General features: G+C 41.6%; 1 protein-coding gene across 1 annotated transcript in view; it reads right to left on the bottom strand.

Annotated features, from left to right (window-relative positions):
- Window positions 1-508: 508 nt before the first annotated feature.
- The window catches only part of TSPAN2 (tetraspanin 2), a 57,867-nt gene continuing 36,518 nt past the window's right edge, over window positions 509-21,857 (bottom strand). Inside the window, 7 exon segments of the mRNA XM_036767776.1 lie at window positions 509-827; window positions 6,926-7,009; window positions 7,509-7,580; window positions 9,458-9,489; window positions 9,492-9,549; window positions 13,437-13,511; window positions 15,452-15,549. Coding sequence (XP_036623671.1) covers window positions 762-827; window positions 6,926-7,009; window positions 7,509-7,580; window positions 9,458-9,489; window positions 9,492-9,549; window positions 13,437-13,511; window positions 15,452-15,549 — 485 coding nt within the window. The 3' untranslated portion in view covers window positions 509-761.

The raw sequence follows: 21,857 nt of genomic DNA, 5'->3' as shown, positions 1-21,857 counted from the left end.
ATATCTACATTGTGTATACACACGGTATAAAACTTACTGAATAGCTACATTGTATATATACACATTGTACATACGCATTACATACACATACATACAATATAAATACACATTGTATCTGTATATATGTATATATGCATGTGTGTAAATATACATATACACTTTAAAAAAGAACAACATTCAAATTAAGCTGTCTTTGTTCATTTTAGTTTTGCCACTACTTTGGGCTCCAAGATTCTGGTCCATTACCTCCTGGGACCATATATGAGACAACACATCCATGGTGCTAATTAATTCCCACAAACTCTGTGAGATCCTCATCATCACCAGATTTCTGTCTCCTCTCCCCAGAAATCCCTGGGCCCTTACTGCTGGTGTTTGATTTTTAGAAGCTCATTTGCTTTCCCTGTCTTAACAATACCTTCTAAAAGTGAATCAAAGCTTTTTGGTTGTTTTTTTTTAAGCTGGCTATTCTTCCCCCCACCCCACCCCCGCCCCATGTGATCACAGAGAGAAGCAGGAATCCCCAACGAAGGGCTTTCAGCATGCCCTGCACATACCAGATGTTGTGCAGCTGCACATGGGTCTGACAAGACGAGGACAGGAAGGCTATGTACCACACTCACATACATGTGCAAATGTACACTGGAAACCAAATCATTTTAGACCTTAATGCCTTTCCACTTTAACAGCTGAGTAAGACGATGCCTCTTGCGACATTTAGTTATAAAGTCCTGGATTTTCGCTATCATGCAGGTGGAGTTTTACATTACATCTCTTGAATTACGGATCACACAGCAGAGGACCATGCTGAATATCATGCCAAAGATCTGAAACAAAAGGAACAGTATGTTAACGGACGAAAAATGGCTCCAAACTGCCCGCATGTCTAGGGAAAGTGAAGAATGAGGTCTGGTCCACCTGGGACCAGCTGGTGAGCGCAGAGTCTGGTCCTTTCATCTATTCTAGGGCAGGGTATCTTAACCTTTTTGGGGCAGTGTGGTAGAGCCTATGGACCCCTTCTCAGGATCATGCTTTTAAGTACTCAAATAAAAGACAAAGGAAACCAATCACATAGAAATATAATCATAAAAATGTATTGTCGTTGAGTCAGACTCTCCATGACCCCTTTTGGGTTTTTCTTGGCAAAGATACTGGAATGGTTTGCCATTTCCTTCTCCAGCTCATTTTAGAGACGAGGAAACTGAGGCAAACAGGGTTAAATGACTTGCCCACAGTCACACAACTAGTAAGTGCATGAGGCCATATTTGAACTCAGGTCCTCCTCCTCTGGGACCAGCACTCTAGCCACTGCCCTATCTAGCTGCCCTATAAAAATACATACATTTTCAAAAATCAAGTTCACAGATTCCAGGTCAAGAACTTTTATTCTGGACATGGTAGATATCGATATGGGAATTGGGGTTAAAGTTTGCTGTTTCTAGTAGCTATTCTCCTCCTCATAAATAACTGGCAATAATAATACAAGGAGGAGTCAGAAGACTCTTCTTCCTTCTTCCCCTCCTTCTCTCCTTCTTTTCCTCCTACTCCCATCTCTACCTCCTTCTCCTTTCTCTCTTTTCCTCCCCCTTCCTCTTTCCCTTCTCCTCTTCCTCTTCCTCCTCTTCATTACTAGGCATGTGACTCTGTGGGAAACATTCTCTTTGAGCCTCAATGTCCTCTCTGGTAACATAAGGTTAATAGCTTATGTTTGTAAAATACTTTGAACTTTTCAAAGCATATTCACATACATATATACAAACATCATTTCATAGGAATCTCACAGCAATGGAATCAAACAGGTAAGGTAGGAATTGTCCCCATTTTACAGATGAGAAACTGAGCCTCGGAAAGTACAACATTCACAAGATCATCCAGTGGGGGAGGCAGGTCTCATATTCAGGTCTTCTGAATCCATTTCATAACATCTCATTATATTATATTTGACACAGTGGAGTGAGGAAGACTGGGGTCATCCAGGGGTGTGCTGAAACTAATTTATACTGGTCCTTGAGAACTGACTTAAATTTTCAATATGAGCATTTACACCTTGGAAATGAGCAAACACTACAAGTCTGGGCTTGATACGTTGTTCTGTTGACTGTCCAGACTTAAAAAAGTGATGGAGAAAATGTTAATAATGCAAATTAAAGTTGAAAATGTGCCAGACATACATTTTTGTTTTTCAGAGAGCTAGTTGTTAAGTGTTTATCAGCACTCCCTTGGTTCTGATCCATACTAGCTGTGTGACTCTGGGCAAGTCACTCAACTCCTCAGCCTCAAAGACAGCTCTCTGAAACTATAACTTATGGACAAGCAGCTGGTCTATGTTGATAAAAGAATTTTACATACTACGAATTCTCTACAACGAAAAAACCATAGTTCCAAGACACCCCCGCCCTCCCTCCCCCACAAAAAACCCAATAACAAAACAAAGCAACCACAGAAAAGTGAGAACAAGCGTGCTAAAGGAAAATGGTTCATTGGTTTTTGGAAAGACTGATGAAGAGGATATTGATGATAAATGACATTCATACGGCACTTTGAGGTTTTCAAAGCACTTTCCGCACATTTGTGAAAGGAATTAGGATTTTGATAATAATCGATATGATATGTGGAACGAATACACTAATAGATTAGATTTTTCAGAATTGCCTCTTGTGAGAGAGCTCACAATGCAGCTTAAAATGCTCAAACTTTAACAAGGCTCACAATCACTGGCCTCCTTGTTCCTGAGTACATGAGGTGAAGCAAATTGAAGACTGTAGAACATGTTCCTGTCAAAGAGCTCTGGTCCTGTGACCCCCAAGTAAGGAGCCCGAGGACTCCAGCAATATTGCTTCCATAGGACTCCAGAACTGTTGCACTTTCTTCCATTTGTGAGTTTGTTGTGGGAAACCACTCTGGCCCTGGGAACAATTGTTTGTAATTCACCTTTCCTCCCTCTCTTCCTATTGTGATTTATGTATATAATCTTGGTCTTCACTTCAGCAAGGTGGAATTCTAATCAGGAGAATTCCCAATTTACAAATCTATTCCTCCAGATGAAACTAATTAATTAAATGGCTACCTGATTACGGGTACTTTGTCTCTGGCCTGCGTTTCAATCATTCTCAGGTTAGAGATTGGCTCAGTGAAATCCTATTAACATGTTGATCCTCAGAACATCAGAGCAAAATAAGTACTACAAGTATGATTAACTCCCTTTTACAGGTGGAGAAGCTGAGGTTTAAAAACATTAAATTACGTGCCCAGTGTCACACAGAAAGTAAAAGTCTGGGGTGGGATTTGAACCCCAGTCTTTCACATTCTATGTCCACATCCTACTACACTATGCTGACCCCTAGGGCTATTGCTAGGGGTCCCGAAAATAAGAGGAACCATCACCTTTTCAGTGTTGTTTTAGAAGCTGATCCCAACTCAAGCACCATATTTTTATTTTAATTTAAAAATAATAAAGATGAAAATGAAAATACTGTGTGTTCATGGCCACTTTTTTGGCATAAGTATCTATTGTTCTCTAAGTATGTCTATTGCTAGAGGAGGTTCAAATATTCACAGGACTAAGGGCAACAGTAAGAAGAATCTTGTCTCTCCATTTCTAGGCTATTGCTAAGTACAATGGTTGCCTTATAATTTCACAATGAAATTTACTGAATTCTTGTGAGATGGTATTCTTAATTCCTTATTTACCGGGGAGACATAGTCCGAATAGAACACTTCCTAGATGGTCGAGTAGATAGAGTGCTAGATTTGGAATCAAGAAGACCTGAGTTCAAATGCATTCTCAAAAATTTACTAGCTATGTAACACTGGCCAAGTCACTTAATTGCTGTCTACCTCAGTTTCTTCATTTGTACGATGGGGATGACAATAGTACCTACTTCCTAAAGTTGTTACAAAGATAAACTGAAATAATATTTGTAAAGTGCTTTGCAAACCTTAAGCCACTATATAAATCCTATCAATAGTATCTACTTCCTAAAGCTGTTGTAAAGATAAAATGAAATATTTGTAAAGTGCTTTGCAAACTTAAAGCACTACACAGATGCTATGGCCATGGTTGTTTTTATTCTATATGATTAAAGGGGAGCCCAAAGGCTGCTTCTGCCTGAAAGTATCTCCTCTGCTGACCTGCCAAGGTGGCTGTCCTTAGCCTCTTACTCAGAATCTCCTTTCGTTAGAAATAATGCTAGAATCTCCAAAAGGTACTTAAGAAAATGCCTAGAAAAGAACGAGCCTGGTCAGGTTGAGTTCCCCCTCTACCCTTCTTTAACTGGCAGAGAATCCTGGTTTTACCTTTTACTTCGTAGAGGTACAAAGAGTCTGGCTCTAACAAGGATGGTCAGAATCAAAGATGGTTAGACTCAGAAGGGACCTGGGAGATTGTCTAAATCAAAACTGAAGCCTAATGAGGCCACATGCCTTGCTCAGACTGGGATGAGAGAAAAAATGGTTTATTTCTGGTATAAGAAATAGAGCATCAGTAAATTCTAGGTGGCTAGGGAGTATCTAGGTCAAAGAGAGCAAGACCTAGATAATGATAATATGGGCCTGGGGCAGGTATTGGGGAAGTGGAGGTACCCGGGAAAGGAAGAAGTATGTATCTTTCGGGTTTATTTTTGCACAGCTTTCTTACCTGTGGTTACTAAGGCTGTAGTAGTTATGCCAAATGCTTCCTTTGTTTCTAACTTGGGGGGTGGGGTGTGAGGAAACAATGACTTCAAGTCTCTGGTCCTCCTAACCCTCTCCCTTCAACCTGCTCCTAGATCTGGTTAGGGTCCACAAACTACTGAGTCCAGAACAGGCTGGATACTCTGTGTCATGTTCTTTGAGACAATGTAGCGGTAAGAGAAAAGCCCTGGAATGAAGAGTTAGCAGAACTGGATGCCAAGGCAGCCACGGGGCACAGCAGATAGTGTGTTGGCACTGGAGTCTGGAAATGTGAGTTTAATCCTGGCTTAGACACCTATCAGCTAAGTAATCCTGGGCAAGTCACTTAACCTGCTTTAGTCTCAGTTTCCTCATCTGTAAAATGGGCTTGCTCACCTACAAGGTCTCTTCTAGCTCTGAACATATGATGCTCCTATAAGATCCCTCTTCTCTGACACCTCCTAGCTATGTGAGCCTGGGTTCAACCAGTTTGGATCTCAGCTTCCTCTCATTTGTAAAACAGGACTAAAAACACTGGAACACCTTCCCAGGCTGCTGTGAGGAAAGTGCTTTGCAAACCTTGAATGGCCACATAAATATGAGTTGTTATGTTACTTTGTGAGAACAGAAGTCAGAGGACGGGAGTGATGGCATGAGAACAATCGCAAGGCTCAGGGCCAGCTGGACTTCAGGCTCCCCTTCTACACAACTGCATGGCTGAGGAGACGTTGGTCAGCTGCCTTGCTCACTACCATACATTTCCAGCCTGCTGTTGCTCAGTCTTTTCAATTGTGTCCAATTCTCTAGGACCTCATTTGGGTTCTTCTTGGCACAGATACTGGAGTGGTTTTGCCATTTCCTTCTCACCTTTACAGATGAGGAAACTGAGGCAATAGGGTTAGAGACTAGCCCAGGATGACATAGCTAGGAAGTGTCTGAGGCTGCATTTGAACTCAGGTCTTCCTGACTCCAGAGCCAGCACTCTGTCCAACGAGCCCCTTAGCTGCCCGAGATCTCCAGCCTACACATTATAATATGATAATAATAATACCACAATCCAAATATTTATAGGATGTTAACTACGCACCAGGAATTGTGCTAAAAATTTTACAATGATTTATCTCATTTGATCCTCACAACAACCTGGGGAGACAGACGCTATTTAAGAGGTTGAAGAGAAGGCTTGTCTCCTTGCACCCCCACAGCTGGCAGACATTGGGTAATTTGCTGCCCAGCTGGCCCCTGACCTTTCCAGACTATTACTGCCAAATGGGTGGGGGGTGGAGGAATGGGTTAAAGGCTCCCCCCACCCAACTCCAGTTGTTGTTTTCCCCTGAGATCTATGGGATTGATGGGAAGCACCGTTGGATACTGAATGAAATGGACTGGATCAAAACAATCCTGTCTCTTGGGAATCCACAGAATGAAGACCCATCTAGGCTGGGGATTTCTAGAGGGTCCCATCCTGCCTGAGGGGAGCTTCACCTACTGATCCCACTGCTTTACGCTCTCCATCCTGTGAGGCAGAGATTTACTGACTCACCAAGGAAGGCCACAGAGACCTGGGAAAGATTACAGCTTTTATCAAGATTAAGAACTTGGAGTGTGCTTAGCTTAATCACAGGTGGGAAGGATTCACCTGCTATTATGTTGCCCTTGACAGTCAGAAGAGGCACAGAGTTGGAAGGCATACGTTTAGTGGTGGTGCTGGATTTCCAGAATGAGTAGCTACAGAGATGGCAGATGTACTTATGGAAGATTGGGTTACAGTTATTATTATAATTATTAATTACTAATAATATTAATGATGATAATAGCTAACATTCACATGGCACTTTAAGGGTTGCAAAGCACTTTGCATATGTTATCTAATTTGGGACATCAGTGCTTTTACTACCTCCATTTTATAGAGAGGGAAACTGAGGCATAGAGAGGCTCAAGAAACTTGCCCAGGGTGACACAGTCAGGAATTATTTAAAGTAGAATTTGAACTCAGGTCTTCCTGACTCCAAGTCCCCACTCTGTCCATTGTACCTCCTAGCTACGTAGTCTGAGGTGAGCACCACAGGACTGTGGATTGGCACATCAAATTGACCTTGTTCTTTAAAAAGCCCAGGGAACAAGAGCCATGACAAACTGTCCTGGATTCATCATTAATACCTTGCTTGGAAAGCTCTCCCAATTGAATACTAGATGGGCCAAGTGATCTGGGGCAGAAGGAGTTTGGATCACTCCTCAAGAAACATGAGATAGTCGATTAGGATGCTTTTCTCACCGTGACGCCAGCTATTCCAATCCCGACGATCCCAATGAGCTGGAGTTTAGCACTGATCACGTTCTCAATCTCATCTATACAGTTCTGTTTTGAAAGAAGATGGGCATTACAGTGGGTTCTTTTTTCTCAAGGTGTCTTCTGATGACTCATTAGCCTGACTTACTCTCTTTTCCTTCCACAGAACGTTAGATGATAAACCGTAAAGCTCTGCCTAGCTATTCCCCACATCCCAATTCACCAGGAATTTTGTTCCACCTTTAACTCATGCATCCTGGTACAGTCACTAGAGGTATCCTTATAGGCTACACCCTGTCTGTTTGAGGCAGGATTTGAAGCCAGTTCTTGTAACTCTGAGTGAAGGACTAACCCTAACCCTTACACCAGACAGCTCTCACATTACTGGAACATGTCCTCTCATCCCTCTTCAGGATGATAATATTTCTTTTATTCATGAAACAACTGAGAGTGCGGAGTGATTTCCCAGACCACAGAGCTAAGCTCCGAACCCTTCTTTTCCCCTATCTGAATGTATGTTTTCTTCCTCCTTTACATCAACAGGAGATGGAAAGACAAGAAAACTTACTTTGTGTTCTAGGAGCTCCTTTGGGCATGTAGATTGGACCTGATCAGGGCTTTCTTTTCACCAGCATAGAAACTAGAGGAGTTCAGAACAGAGAAGAAACAGACAAGTTTGGGCTTTTTAAAAATAACCAGAGAGCCTACCTGGTAGGCCCACAATGGCCACAGGAGCTACTATTCAAATAATTATGTCTAAAAAGAGGAGGAAAATTGGGATCAAACAAAAAACCAATGGAATTCTGGTTGTCCCAACCCCACAAAAAAGGCAAAGCCTCCATTTCACTGCATTAAATGGAAAAAAAAAAAGGATTCTCAGAAGTCATCTGGAATTGGATGACAGTAAGTAATGAGGAATCCAAGTGGTCTAGGAAATCAATTATGGTTTATGTGAAAACTGCTCCTTTCAGGCAGGCTGGATTACGGCACTGATTGGCCCCTGCAGCATGCTTGAGTGCCAGCAAAGCCTTCATCTGCCAGGATTTGTAATGATGGCAGCAAACTCTTGGTACCAGAGACTCAGGGCTTGACGTTCTGACCACAGACTGGGTCTCATCATTGAGAGACAAAGAGAGGAACCATGAAGGGCCACTGGTGGAACTGAGAGGATCTGTCTGGAGCATTCAAGCAGAGGGGCTTCTATACTGATTAAGGGCAGTGGGCAGTCTGAGTTACCATTCCAGAGGATTTGTGACTAGAGCTAATCCATCCAAAAAGGCCAACAAATTGAAGTCTGGATGGAGAAACAGGAATCCATCTCTCCTCTAAAACCTTCCCTGTCTAATGCTAGTTACTACTGGTCTCTCTCTCGACTTCACTTTCCCAGGAGCAAATTTTTAAAGGACTCCAGAGTCTGAAGAGGCCTTAAATATCAGCTCGGTGAATCCCCTCATTCTGTTGAGGAGGAAAGAAGATGAAGTGAGTTGTCTGAGGCAACTCACAAAAGGTGGCAGCAGAGCTGAGACTCCAACCTAGATTTTCCAATTTGTAGCCCCAGGTGCCTTCAGTTTTCACATTTCCTTAACCAATCATGTCATTTGGGAGTTCAAAATATATAGATGGAATACTCAAATGCTGGTCTAGGGAATAAGACATGAATGGGAAAATTTTGGAGCAAAATAGAGGAAATTAAGTCTATTTTCATAGTGAAATGACCACATAAGTATCTTTGTAGCATATAATTTAATCTGTAAAATTATATGCTAGTATTAATTATATTCATACATTAACATATTTATATGATGACTATACAGACTATGTATGTCACATAAATATCTAATGTATGAATATAATTAATATCAGCATATAATTTAACAGTTTATGAATGATTTAACAGATTAAAATTATATACTGGTAGTATTATATTAACTAACAGTTAATTTATATTAATACATAATTAATTATATGATAACATAATAGAATGTTACATAATTATTGTATATAATACATAAAATCTATTACTTAACAGATTAAATTGTAACATGTTAAATTGTATGCTAGTTTTAATTATCTAATAATTAACATATGATTTAATAATTTAAAAATTGTGGGGGTGAATATTGCTAGTGTAGAAATTATCTCCTGGAACCCTGTTCCATGCCTGTGTAACACCAGGCTTTCACAAGAACATAGCTTGGGAAACTATGGGCTCTTTATCATTTGCACTGCTATAGGGGTCTTGTTTTATAGCTAAGATCTTATGGAGTGTATTTTCTTAGATCCTCATTAGACCAAGGCCAGGGACCGACTGGACTCTAGGATTCTTGCTCTCTATGTCCCAGTGCATAGGACAGGATTCTGCACCTAGAGGGCGCTCAATTGATGGCAAAGTTTATTTGCTGGCCTGCTATTTTTTTTCCTCGTTCACAAGTCAGGTTGATGGTGGAAGACCTGGTTCAGCGATGATCTTTTGAAATGAGGTCAATTAAGTGAGAAAAAATAAATGTAACTACTTACTGATGAGTGGAAGGTAATGAGAGTTTGTTCATTTTATCTTTAAGGTAATCATTATATGCTTCTTCATACATGGTCTGAACTTCTCGTATAGCCTACAGAAAAGAGAGAGATGGGATAATGAGTGACAAATTTCTCATCATTTCCTTGTCATCAAAGGCAATTTCCAGCTTCCCTCCCCCCTTAAAAAAGGCTTATGATTTTTTACCTGCTATTCTATATGCTCAGCTAGATTTTATTTTAAGGGGGACAGAATACAGCTTCTGGAGTCTATAGATGGTCTTTTGATTCAACAAGTATTTTTTAAGTGCAACTAAGTGGCAAGTCCTGAGTTAGGTGCTGGGGACATAAAGAAAAAAGAAAGAAAGAGAGAGAGAGACAGAGAGAGAGACAGAGATAGAGACAGAAAGGAAGGAAGGAAGAAAGAAATAAGGAAAGAAGGAAGGAAAGAAAGAGAGAGACCCTGTCCACAAGGAGAGTACTGAAAGGATACAAGTGTAGACAAACAGCAAGGAAAATGGAGGCAGGAGAAAGCATGATGGGAAGCATCAGGAAAGGCTTCCAGGAAGAGGCACCACCCTAGTTAAACCTTGACGGAAGACAAGAGGTGAGGTGGGTGAAGGTTTGGAGAATGAGGACTAGCTTGTGCAAATGCACAGTGGGATATGGAGTATTGAGTTTGGAGAATGGCTAGTACTATGGAAAATTTGGTGTATATATGAATAATTAGAAGCTCATTATGATAGTGAGAGGTGATGAGGAGCTGAGTGAAGGTGGTGACTGTGTGAGTGGAGAGGTGATAGATGTGAGAGATGTTATGGAGGTAGATCAATAATACATAGCGAGGAGACTGAATATGGAGAGAGAGGGTATGAGAGAGAGGGAAGAGATAAGGCCACTCTGAGGTTCTAACCTGGGTGACTGGGAAAATGATGGTGCCTCACCAGAAAATGGAATTTTGGAAGAGAGGCATGTTAGGAGTGAGATACAATGAGGTCCATATCTAACATATTGAGTCTGGGTGGCACATCTGGGTGGTTATGTTCAGAAAATGGTTGTCAATTTGGGACTTGAGTCAATACAGAGACTAGAGCTAGAAGTATATATACAGGGCTGCTTACATGGAGACAATATCAACTGTGGGGAGTAGAGGAGATCTCCAAGAAAGCATGTATATAAAGAAGAGTAGAGACTTCAGAGTAGAATTCTAAGGGAACACCTTCACGAAGGTAGCAAGAGTTGATTGATGTTCCAGGAAAGGAGACTAAGGAGTGGTCAGACAGGAGGGAAGGGGACCAGGAGACAACAACATCACAGAAGCCAAGGGAAGAGTGTCCAGGAGGAAGGGATGATCAAAAGGTCAAATGCAACAAACACTGAGAATGGCCATTGGGTTTAGTAGTAAAGAGAATTTTGGTAACTTGGGCAAGCCAGAGAGTAAAAGATTGAGAAGCAGGTGGGTGGTGAGGATGTAGCAGAAGTGGGTACAGGTGATTCTTTTGAAGATTTTCAGTAGAATAAAACAATAGTATTAGCCAGTACTTATGCAGTGCTTTGGGTATATGTTATTTCAGGAAGAAGAGATATAGGACAGTAGCTTGGGAGGATGGCAGGATCAAATAAAGTTTTTTTTTTAAAAAGACAGGCAAAATCTGAGCATATTTGAAGGCAGTGGGGAAAGAACCAATGCATAAGTAGAAGATGAATATGAAGGGATGGTTGATGTGGCAAGCTTCTGGAGGAGATGGGAGAGGAGATGATGGCACGACAAAAGGAGTTGGTCTTGGCAAGGTCATGGCCAACTCTTCCTCAGAGACAAGAGTAAATGAATCTCTGGGTAAAGAGGATGAGAGTTTTAAAGTATGGAGCCAGGGGAGAAGAGGGAGCTTGTGTTGGTAAACAAAATGGGCTCTTAGCACTCAATTCAACCAAGTGCCCTTGAAGAGTTTGGCTTTTGTCTCCTTTGATTAATTCAGTGTATTTCATTGAGTCTTACTAGGTGCTAAGCCCCAGGCCCAAACCTCTATTAGGTGCTAACCCTATGTGGGTATGGATTGGTAACTAAGGTGCGGCCCAAGGTGGGGCTAACTAAGGGGAGGTGCTAACTCCAGAGCCAATCATAGCAGCCTAAGTTCTGGTCATTCAGATGACGTTTGATGACATCTGAAACGGTATAAGAGGAGAAGACAGAGCTATTTGCTCAGGGCTCTCACTCTTGGTGGCGTGCTGATGTGGAGACTCTGGGCAGCTGTAGTTAAGAGCCCTCCAGCTTGCCTGGATGTCTGGACTTGGTTTTCTTGGAAACTATGAATTGTGATTTGGTCCGTTTCTAATGTATCTTTGTATTTGTATTTGTTTGTATTTTGCTCTGAAGTTCAGGGTGCTGCTGGTTTTTTCCCCTGAACTAAGTGAATGGTATTTGTATGCCGGATTAAAGTGAGCTTGTCGACCCCTTAACATTGCTTTCCTTGGTAAAGCAGATCAAAAGAACCTGGGCTTTGGCAGCATTCTTATTGTTGGGCTTGTGTTGGTCTTTCACCCCCATAACAGCTGCTAGCCGGATTGTTGAAACAGAGCTTGAGACAGATGCCTGTATTTTGCAATAATCAAAAATAGCTTTCCTGGATTAGCAAAACATCCTAAAGGGCTCCTCTCCTTCCCGATAGTTTACAAGGGGGTTCCTCAATAAAGGAAAAAAATATTTGCATTCATGAATATAGCATAAAACTTGCTTCCTTGAAAAGGTCTGGAAGAAAATGTTTATATATCTGCCTTTGCTGTATCTTTCTTTGAAGTAAATATCCTTTGTTAAAAGCTAATTCAGTGTTAACAGCAGCTAAGTGGTACAGTGGATAAGCACATGGCTTGGAGTCAGGAAAACTAATCTTCCCGAGTTCAAATCCTGCCCCATACACTTACTAACTGTGTGACCCTGGGCAAGTCAAAATCCTGTTTGCCTCAGTTTCCTCATCTGTAAAATGAGCTGGAGAAAGAAATGGCAAACCACTCCAGCATCTTTGCCAGGAAAACCCCGAATGGGGCCACAAAGCATCAGATACAACTGAAAATGACTGAACAACAACATCCTACTTGACCTCTGAAGCTGTTGACAATGTTGTTCTCTCCTTTTGAATAGTCTCTCCTCCCTTGATTCTGTGACCCTGTTTTCTCAGACCCATTATGGGTCAGCATTAAGACTTAATGAAATTTGCTGGATCATTATTCACCTCTTGACTGCTAAGCTGGGCTCTCGCTTGCCTGGAATGTTCTCCCTATTTACACTGGCCTCTTTGAATCCAAGATCCTTCCCTTGAGCTCCTCAGCTCAAGAACCACCTCTGCTTGCCTGTAGCTGCTAGTGCTTTCTTCTAGCTCAAACGATCCTGTATTCATATGTCTTTACATGCTAGATTCCTGAGAAGAAAGTTAGCTCCTTGAGGATGAGGATGACTCTGTATCCCTAGTACCCAGGATACAAGTACAAGTGTCTGGTATGGAGTCATTGCTTAATAAATACTTGTTGAATTGAAATAAATGCCAGTTGATCTTCCAACTTCTTACGAAACTCAGAGTCACTCTTACTTTCTTCTACTGCCCCTCCCCTTAACAGTTCCTCTTTGGACTCTCCACAACCCCCTGAAGGATGTGTTTCAGTACCCATAATGCTTAGGGTGAGCTTAAAATCTGTATCCCTGACAAGAATCAGGCCAAGTTTTTCCTCTATGAGAATCGAGGAAGGCCCCTTCTCATTCTTGCCCTTAACTAGCAAGGACAATTATACAGGAGATGAGAGCACATGCTTCTCTCCTTTCCCCATAGTTCCAATCCCTCCTCTGTATCCAGAGTGAGGATGCCTCTGACTGTTGCCTGTTTCCTGATTTGATTGTTCCTTGGTTTTTCCATTTCCTTTTGGAGGCTGGCAATATTACCCACATACTTCTTTAAGCACTAAAAAGCAGATACTGCAAGTCACTGTTACTTACCATTCCTCTGCCTATAAATGCAAATACTCCAGTGGTGACCTCTGCAGCAAAGATCACCAGCAGGCAAGTGAAAAACTGCAGAGAGGAAATATGGATCTTATTAATTTTGGAACACTTTCTTTTACTCAAACTCCATTCTTAAAATACTTTGCAGAGTCCACAAGGGTTGGGACTGATTCAGCAGGAAGCATTTGCAAGATGAGCTTCCCTCCATAAGACATTAGGGCTTCTTTCTCTGGATTCTCTGGATAGATTTTTGCTTGGGCCCTCTTGGTTTTCTGCAATACAAACTTGGAAAGCCAAAGAGAGAGATGTTTGATCATCTCTTCCAGCTCAGGTCCTATGCTTCTGCCAGTCTAGATTACATGGCATCCTTTGGACAGCTCCCAAGCTTCCAAATCATCATTTTTCTCCAGATGCTACTCCCTGTGCTTGGAATCCTCCCTACCCTCACTTTTATCTGTTGATACCCACCGCCACCTTACACCCCAAGTCTCAGACCAAATATTATTTGCTTTGTGAAACCTTCCCTGATTCTCAGATGAAAGTGATTGTCCTCTCTTCTGAGCTTTTGGCCCTTCACACTCATCTTAGGAACTTATTGTATCCTACTTTGTTATAGCACTCTGTGTACATGTCTTATAATGCTTCTACCCACCCTGTACAGATAACATTTTTGATAGTAAACTTAATGGTAGAAACCATGATTTCTTTATTTTTATTTTCCCTACTAGCTAGCCCCGTGCATATAGTACATAGTAAGTACTTAATGATGAATGAGTTCATATTCAGACCATTTCTGATTCCTTTAATTCTTAGTGTCTGCCCCACCACCATATATTGGGGAGGGGTATTACTATATCCTGTATGTTCTTATCTGTGAACATGCTGTAACCTCCTAGTAGAATAAAAACTCTTTGAGGGCAGAGGCCATTTCATTTTTGTCTTGTACACCCTTGCACCCAGACATAGTGCCTACTACATAGTAGGTGCTTAATAAATGATTGTGGATTGATTGATCTCTTTTGTTCATCAGATGCCAGCATAGATCTACACCACTAGGACCTGCTGTCATCGTTAAATGGAACGTGGGAGAGAAAGAAGAATGGGGACTGTGAATCAGATGTCATTTCTGACAACCAGAGATTTGAAGGAGAAAGAAAGGCTAAAAACTCTGCAAAAGACTCCATCAGCAGCACGCTGTTTTCCAATAATCACTACTATCTCTGACTCCCCGTGGAGCAATACAGAAAATTTTCTCTCCTCTTTGTCCCGCCCCTGCCACAGGCAGTTCTGAATCCTGCTGCACATATCCTGAAATCATTTGATGTTAGTTTAAAAAGGAGGCTGCTCACTAAAAGAGACCTCAAGAGGGGTATCTGACCAAGCTGGTGATTTTATAAACTCATTGTTCTTGTAAATAATAATTGTGCTCTGGCTACAAGGCTGTCGTTTATGGAATATCTCATACACCGTGAAATGCTGTCTTTAAGGAACAACAATCATAATTCCATAGATTTGGTGGGGATTCTTCCTCCTACTTTCAAATTGATGATATGATCAATTAGTTGATTGAGACTTAAGTCTCTCTACCTTGCCCAGGCTAGTAGTATGGTGGCTTCTTATGGACCTGATCCCAATACTGATCAATGCAGAGGAGTTTCCCGGCTCCATTTTTCCAACCTGGGTCAGTTTGTCCCTCCTTAAGTAGCCTGGTGGCCCAGGGGCTGAGCATACCAGTGGCATAATTAGTGCAAACATCTGATCAGCTCTAGTCCTAGTATAACTCAGAACTCTTGAACTCAAGCAGTTTACCAGTCTCAGCCTTCCTTAGTAGCAGGGATTACAGGTTTGTGTTACCGTGCCTGGCCATGTCATCTCATTTAATGTCACATCATCCTTCTGAAGTGAGAAAGTACAGCCACAAAGGGAGAATCTGAGCTCCAGAGATGTATGACCTCCCCAGGCCAAGCAGTGAACCCATGGTGGAGTTGGGGCAGGATCCCTCCACTTACTGATCCAAGCAGGCACTGAGACTCTCGCACAGCTCCACAGCAGCCAAAGAATCCCACGGTCATCATCAGGGCACCTGCTCCAACAAGCACATATAGGCCTACCAGAGAAATGAAAGCAGAGGCTTCAGCAAAAGAAGGCTAAAGTGATTTTAAGTATAATGGAAGAAAAGTAGGGTCTGATTCTTGGAAACTCTCAGTACTGTTGATCATTGGTTATCAGCATTGTTTTTTCAGCTAATTTGGTTCTGCGTGTGTGTGTGTGTGTGTGTGTGCGCGCTTTGAGAGTGCATCCCCCTGCCTCCCTACTTGTGGGCCTGATCTTATTGCCGATGGGCACAGAAGCTTTTTTTTTGACATAGCAGGTGCTATATAAAAATACTAGCTATTATGCTTATGCAGCACTTCTAGCTTTTCAAGGCATTTTTGTGTGTATCATCTCCACTGATTCTTGCCGCTTTGTGAAGTGGGTAATCCATCAATCAATACATTAAAATGACAACTTATGTGCCAGGCATTGTGGTTGGCATTGGAGATAAAAGGACAAAGATGAATCTCAGTCCCTGCCCTGAGGGTGCTTAACATTCTTTTGGGAAGAAATTATTAAGTACATGTATAAATGAATAGGAGATGCCAGGTGTCCCAAAAGTCTGAGTACAGCTTAAATGTTAATGGCTTAAGTTTTCAGCTGTTAAAGTTTCATTCAGACTTTTGGGAAACCTTGCATCTTATTTTTTGGACTCCCTAAGTATAGAAAGTAAATACCCAAAGTAATTTTGAGAGGGCAGGGAATATGGGGCAGGAAAGGAGACTATAGGAGGGGGGCCCCAGAGATGAGCTTTGAAGGGAGCTCAGGATTCTCAGAGGCAGAGACAAAGAAGGATCCCACCCTAGGCCTGGGTAACAGTGTATAAACGCATGGAGACTGGAGATTGAATGCTTTTTGTAGATTGAAAAATAAAAGTACACAAAAATTAAATAATTTGCCTCGGGTCACATGGCTGGTGCTGTAAACTTAGACTCAGTCCAATGCTCTTTTTGTTGTGCCGTGATTGCTTTCTGGTCTCCTTAATGATATTATTAGCTCTCTGATGGCACAGACTCTACCTTATACTATGCTGTGTTCCCCTTAGCACACAGCTAGGCACATAGTAGCTGCTCAGTAATGAGGTGCTGCCATGGAGAAGGAAAACAAACAAATCGCTGGCCTGGTATAGCAAGCAAAGCTCTCTATGGGGATAGTGGTGAGATCAAACTTGTTATTCCCCTTGCTGACCCTTAGAGGTAATAACCCAGTGTGGGGGTGGAGCAGCCCTCCGCCCGCTTCTCAGAATTCCCATCATAACTTAGGTTTCCTCTTAAGTCTGTACATTTCAATTGCATGAGTCATCCCAAAGCTACCACCGACCTCTTTCCCAAGTATCCCGGTATAGTAGGAACCTGGCTGAGGGTAGGAGATGGGATCATAGGATTATGGGATTTAGACATGGCAAGGATAGAACTGAGTCTGACTTATAAAAAATAAGAGCCATTTCCCAATTGAGAAACAGTCCAAGGATATAAAGATGTAGTTGTCAGAAGAAGAAATCAAAGTTATCTATGTTGTTTAGTTGTGTCTAACTCTTTATGACCCCATGGACCATAGCATGACAACGATGTCCATTGGATTTTCTTGGCAAAGATACTGGAGTGGTTTGCTATGTCCTCCTTCAGTGGATTAAGGCAAATGGAGGTTAAGTGACTTGCCCAGGGTCACACAGCTAGTAAGGTCTGAGGCTGGATTTGAACTCAGGTCTTCTTGACTCCAGGCCCAGTGTTCTATCCACTGAGCCACCTAGCTACCTCAAGTTATCGATAGTCATATGAAAAAATGCTCTAACTCATTATTGATTGGAGAAAAGCAAATTAAAACAACTCTGAGGTACTACCTCACACTTATGAGAAAGGGCAAATGATGGAGGGGATAATTAGGTACACTAATGAACTCTTGGTGGACTAATGAACTGGCCAACCATTCTGGAGAATAATCTGGAACTAGGCCCGAAGGGCTATAAAACTGTGCCTGCTCTTTGACCCAGCAATACCACTACTGGTCTGCATCCCAAAGAGATCAAAGAAAAAGGAAAAAAGATCTATATGTACAAAAATATTTATAGCAGCTTTTTTATGGAGGTGAAGATTTGGAGATCGAAGAGATGCTCATCAACTGGGAAAGAACTGAACAAGTTGCGGCATATGATTGTGATGGCTGTAGTATTGTGCTGTGGGAAATGATGAGGGGGGTGATTTCAGAAAAACATGGCAAGACCTATATGAACTGATGCAAAGTGAAGTGAGAAGAACCAGGAGATCATTGTGCACAGTAACAGCAATGTTGTAATGATGATTGGCCATGAAAGACTTGGCTACTCCGATCAATTCAATGATCTAAGACAATTCCAAAGGACTCATGATGAAAAAATGCTATTTACGTTCAGAGAAGGAACTGATGAACTCTGAGTGCAATTGAAGTATAATTTTCTCACTTTATCCTTCTTGCTTTTTTAAAAAAGTGACTAAAATGGAAATGTTTTACATGATTTCATATGTATAATTGATATCACATTGCTTGCCTTCTCAATGGGTTGGGGAAGGGTGGAAGGGGGGAAGAGATTTTGGGACTTGCTGATAGTTATAGCCTGGTTGATATCTTGGAGATGAAGAACTGTAAAGCTGGGAGGGTCATGTCTTCCAACTCCCTTATGTGGCATTCCTGGCATGTAGTTATGCAGCCCCTCTCAAATGCTTCCAGTGGCAGATATATGGCTGCGTCCCAAAGCTATTGACAAGGCTCGAGCTTGGGAGAAGTCCATCACTAATATAGTCTGGTGAGCCCCCAAGGAGCAGAGAGCAACCAGGCTGCCTAAAAAGGTGCAAACTGGCCCAATATTGAGCTCAGCCCTAGCGACATAAGGAGACCTAGTGTCAAAACGAGCAAACAAATATGTTTTTGTCTAATGCAGGAACTGCAGAACAATGATTTCGTTGGATCACAGGAATTTTTAACCTAAGCGTTGGACTTCATGATGAATTTTCAATTAAATTCCATTATATTAGAATCAGTCCAATATATTTTTCATAGCCAGACTCTGCCAACCAACATTTCCAGCTTTGAGTTATTTACATTTTGATAAGCATGCTATCTATTCTTCATCTAAGTCACTTAGAAAAATGTTAAACAGCACAGATCTCTAGGGTATTTCATAGGTAATACCGATACTACTCTTTGAGTTCAGCCATTTAACCACGAAGCCACTTAGGTGTACTATCAGCCAGGCCACATCCCCTCTACCTAGAGCACAGACCATAAGAATAGCATGATTTTGTCAAATCCTTTCCAAAAATCTAGGCAAATGATATGGACGGCATTCCCCTTCACCTGCCAATTTAGTAACCTTGTCAAAATAAGAGTTTGTCTGGCAGGACCCATACATGATCAACCCATGATGGCTCTTAGTGATCACTGTATCTTCCAGATACTCAGAAACCATTCCTAAAATGATACATTCTTCAGTTAGCATCTAAAGAGGTTTTTGTTTGTTGTTTAGTCATTTTTTAGTCATTTCTGACTTTTTATGACCCTTTTTAGGTGATTCTTGGCAAAGATACTGGAGTTGTTTTGCCATTTCCCACTCCAGCTCATTTTACAGATGAGGAAACTGAGGCAAACAGGGTTAAGTGACTTTCCCAGGGTCACATGGCTAGTAAATGTCTAAGGCTGGATTTGACCTCAAGAAGGTAAGTCTTCCTGACTCTAGGCCCAGCACTCTATCTACTAAAGAGATATACTTTATTATTCTGGGAAATTCACTTATGTGGAGCAGACCATTCCCTAATGATGCTGGCTAATGTATTCCTATATTAATAATCATCATTATAATGACATTTTAATTTTGAAAAGAAGTGGCCAGAATGAGTCAGGGCCTTTAGAAGAATGAGCAACCGCTTTTCCCCCTTTGAGGTACACCACCAGGAAGCTCTCTTTAAACATTCCCAGTGATCATCAAAGTCTGACTGTAGCTTTCTAGATTCAACCCAAGGAGTGTCTGCTTTGGGCCTTGTGCTCTGGGCCTGCTGAGTTGTTCCTGTTTGTATGGGCAACCTCTTCATGGAGAAATACTGCTAATATCCTCCAGGTGCAGACATGACTTCATCAACTAAAGCATGTGATCTTTCTTTATAGCTTCTCGAGGGCTGATGGGGTCACACTGCCCACTCTGCACTAGCTCGTCCTAGGACCCTTAGGAGAACAGCAGCCCCAAAGAAGTTAGGAGGAGTTTAGGCAACTTTCTTTGAGAAATTGCTAAGTCCATTGAAAAGAGGGGGAAAAAAGTACAGAATGCCTGGGAAGTAATAAATGGCCGAATCATCCCTGCTGCTTTTCCCGCCTCCACCCCAACCTGCCCCTGCTCCCAACCTACCAGAAGCTCTCTTCCCTAGGTTAGCAACTAGCCCCCAAAAAGCTCTTCAATGGGGGAGGCATGGACCCCTTTGGCAGTCTGGTGAAATCTATGGATTTCTTTTAAGAATAATGTTTTTAAATGTCTAAAAGAAAATATATAGTATTACAAAGGAAACCAATTATACTGAAATAAAGATGTAATTTCCCCCAACCTGGTTCAAGGACTCTCTGGAGATCCAAAATGCTGCCTTTGGGACTTAATAGAGACACACAGAGAACGTAGGACCTGCAGAGGAGATCTGATAAACAGGAGCCAGTTATCTAAAGAGCTGCCTTCCACCAACCACCGCTCGATTTTCCCAAGCTTATTTTTCATTACACTGTGTTCCTTGTTGAATCTCCTTTCCCAGTGGTTCCTTAGAAACCTCTAATCCTTCAATCCTTCACTGGACACTGAAGTTGAATACCTGGCATCTTTGTGTCTTAGGAAAAGAACAGTACAGAGAAAAAAGAAGTAATGGGTGATACCAGAGAAACATCACTGAATTGTAGGGATATATGTGTGTGTGTTTGTGTGTATACACACATATATATTTAATATATGTACATACATTCATTCAATGAATCTTATTAAGTACCTACTATAAGCACAGTGCTGTGTGAGGGGCAAAATTTAAGCAAGGCATCATTCTGGACATATTAAGTAAAGATGACTTTTTTCAACTACAGTAGTGAAGAGGAGAAAGATAGGATGGTAATTGGAAAAAGATAGAAGATCTATTGAAGGCTTTTTTTTAAGGATAAGGGACACTTGAACATACTTCTGGCCAAATGGGAAGCAGACGGTAGAAGGAGAGAGAAAGAAAAAGAGGGAGGGGGGCAAGAGGGAAGAGGGAAAGAGAGTGGGAGACAGAGAGAGAGACAAAAAGGAGTGAGATGGGGAGAAAGAAAGAGGAGAGAGAGAGAGAGAGAGAGAGAGAGAGAGAGAGAGAGAGAGAGAGAGAGAGAGAGAGAGAGAGAGAGACACTAAATATGTAGGGGAGGACATCTAGAGCAAAGTCCTGGAGGAAGTAGGAAGTCATGGGCCTAAGGGGACAAGTAGGATGATTGGGGCTAAGCCTAGACTAGAAGGGAAGAAGGCTAGAACTGTTAACCAGATACTGAGAAATTTTGAGGAACGGATGAAGGGGCTGGAGAGAAATCACATCAAGTGGCTTCAATTTCTTGTCCGTCTTACATAATCAAGAGATTCACTTACTAGGAGGCAGATGGAAAGCCAAATAACCTTTGGATATTCATCTCAACAATTGATTCCAGGAAGCTATATTTCCTATGATAGTTATGACATATTTCCCACAATAGCTATGATATATTTCCTACAGCAGTCATGATATATTTCTTACAATAGCTTCTTGAACCTAACCAAACTCAACTCTTTTACCATGTGGCAATGAGATTTCAGTGGACTAACTGACTTCATTGCTTTGGAAAAGGGTTCTGAAAAATGCTTCATTCGGAAGGACCAGCAATCTCCTGGTCCTATAGCACTCAGTGATTTTTCAATATCTAGCCCTGATATTTTAAAACCTCATATTGCCTCAGAGTCCTTAAGTGGCATCTCAATGCAGTTTTCATTTTTGTTGCTAAAAGATAATTACATCTCCTATTTGAAATATTATTATTATTTTAAAAGAAAATTGGTTTTCAGTGGGTATGTATTTTTTTTGTTTACATATAGGGCCTGAAATGGAAGGGAAAGGGAACTGGAACTGTTTGGACAATAGGTTCCCCTTGACCTGAATCCTGGAATGGAGCCTCTGGCCATAAGTGTCAGCAAGAGGTCTAAGCATCAAAAGACCTGGACTCTTCAGTCTTAGGTTTATCATAAACCCACCGGGTGATCATGGGAGACCCTAGACAACTTAAACTTCTTGAACCTCAGTTTCCATATCTAAAAAAATTGGAATG

This window comes from Trichosurus vulpecula, chromosome 7, assembly GCF_011100635.1.
Source record: "Trichosurus vulpecula isolate mTriVul1 chromosome 7, mTriVul1.pri, whole genome shotgun sequence".
NCBI lineage: Eukaryota > Metazoa > Chordata > Mammalia > Diprotodontia > Phalangeridae > Trichosurus > Trichosurus vulpecula.
Note: the sequence above shows the minus strand (reverse complement) of the source record. Positions and strands in the feature narration are given on the sequence as shown.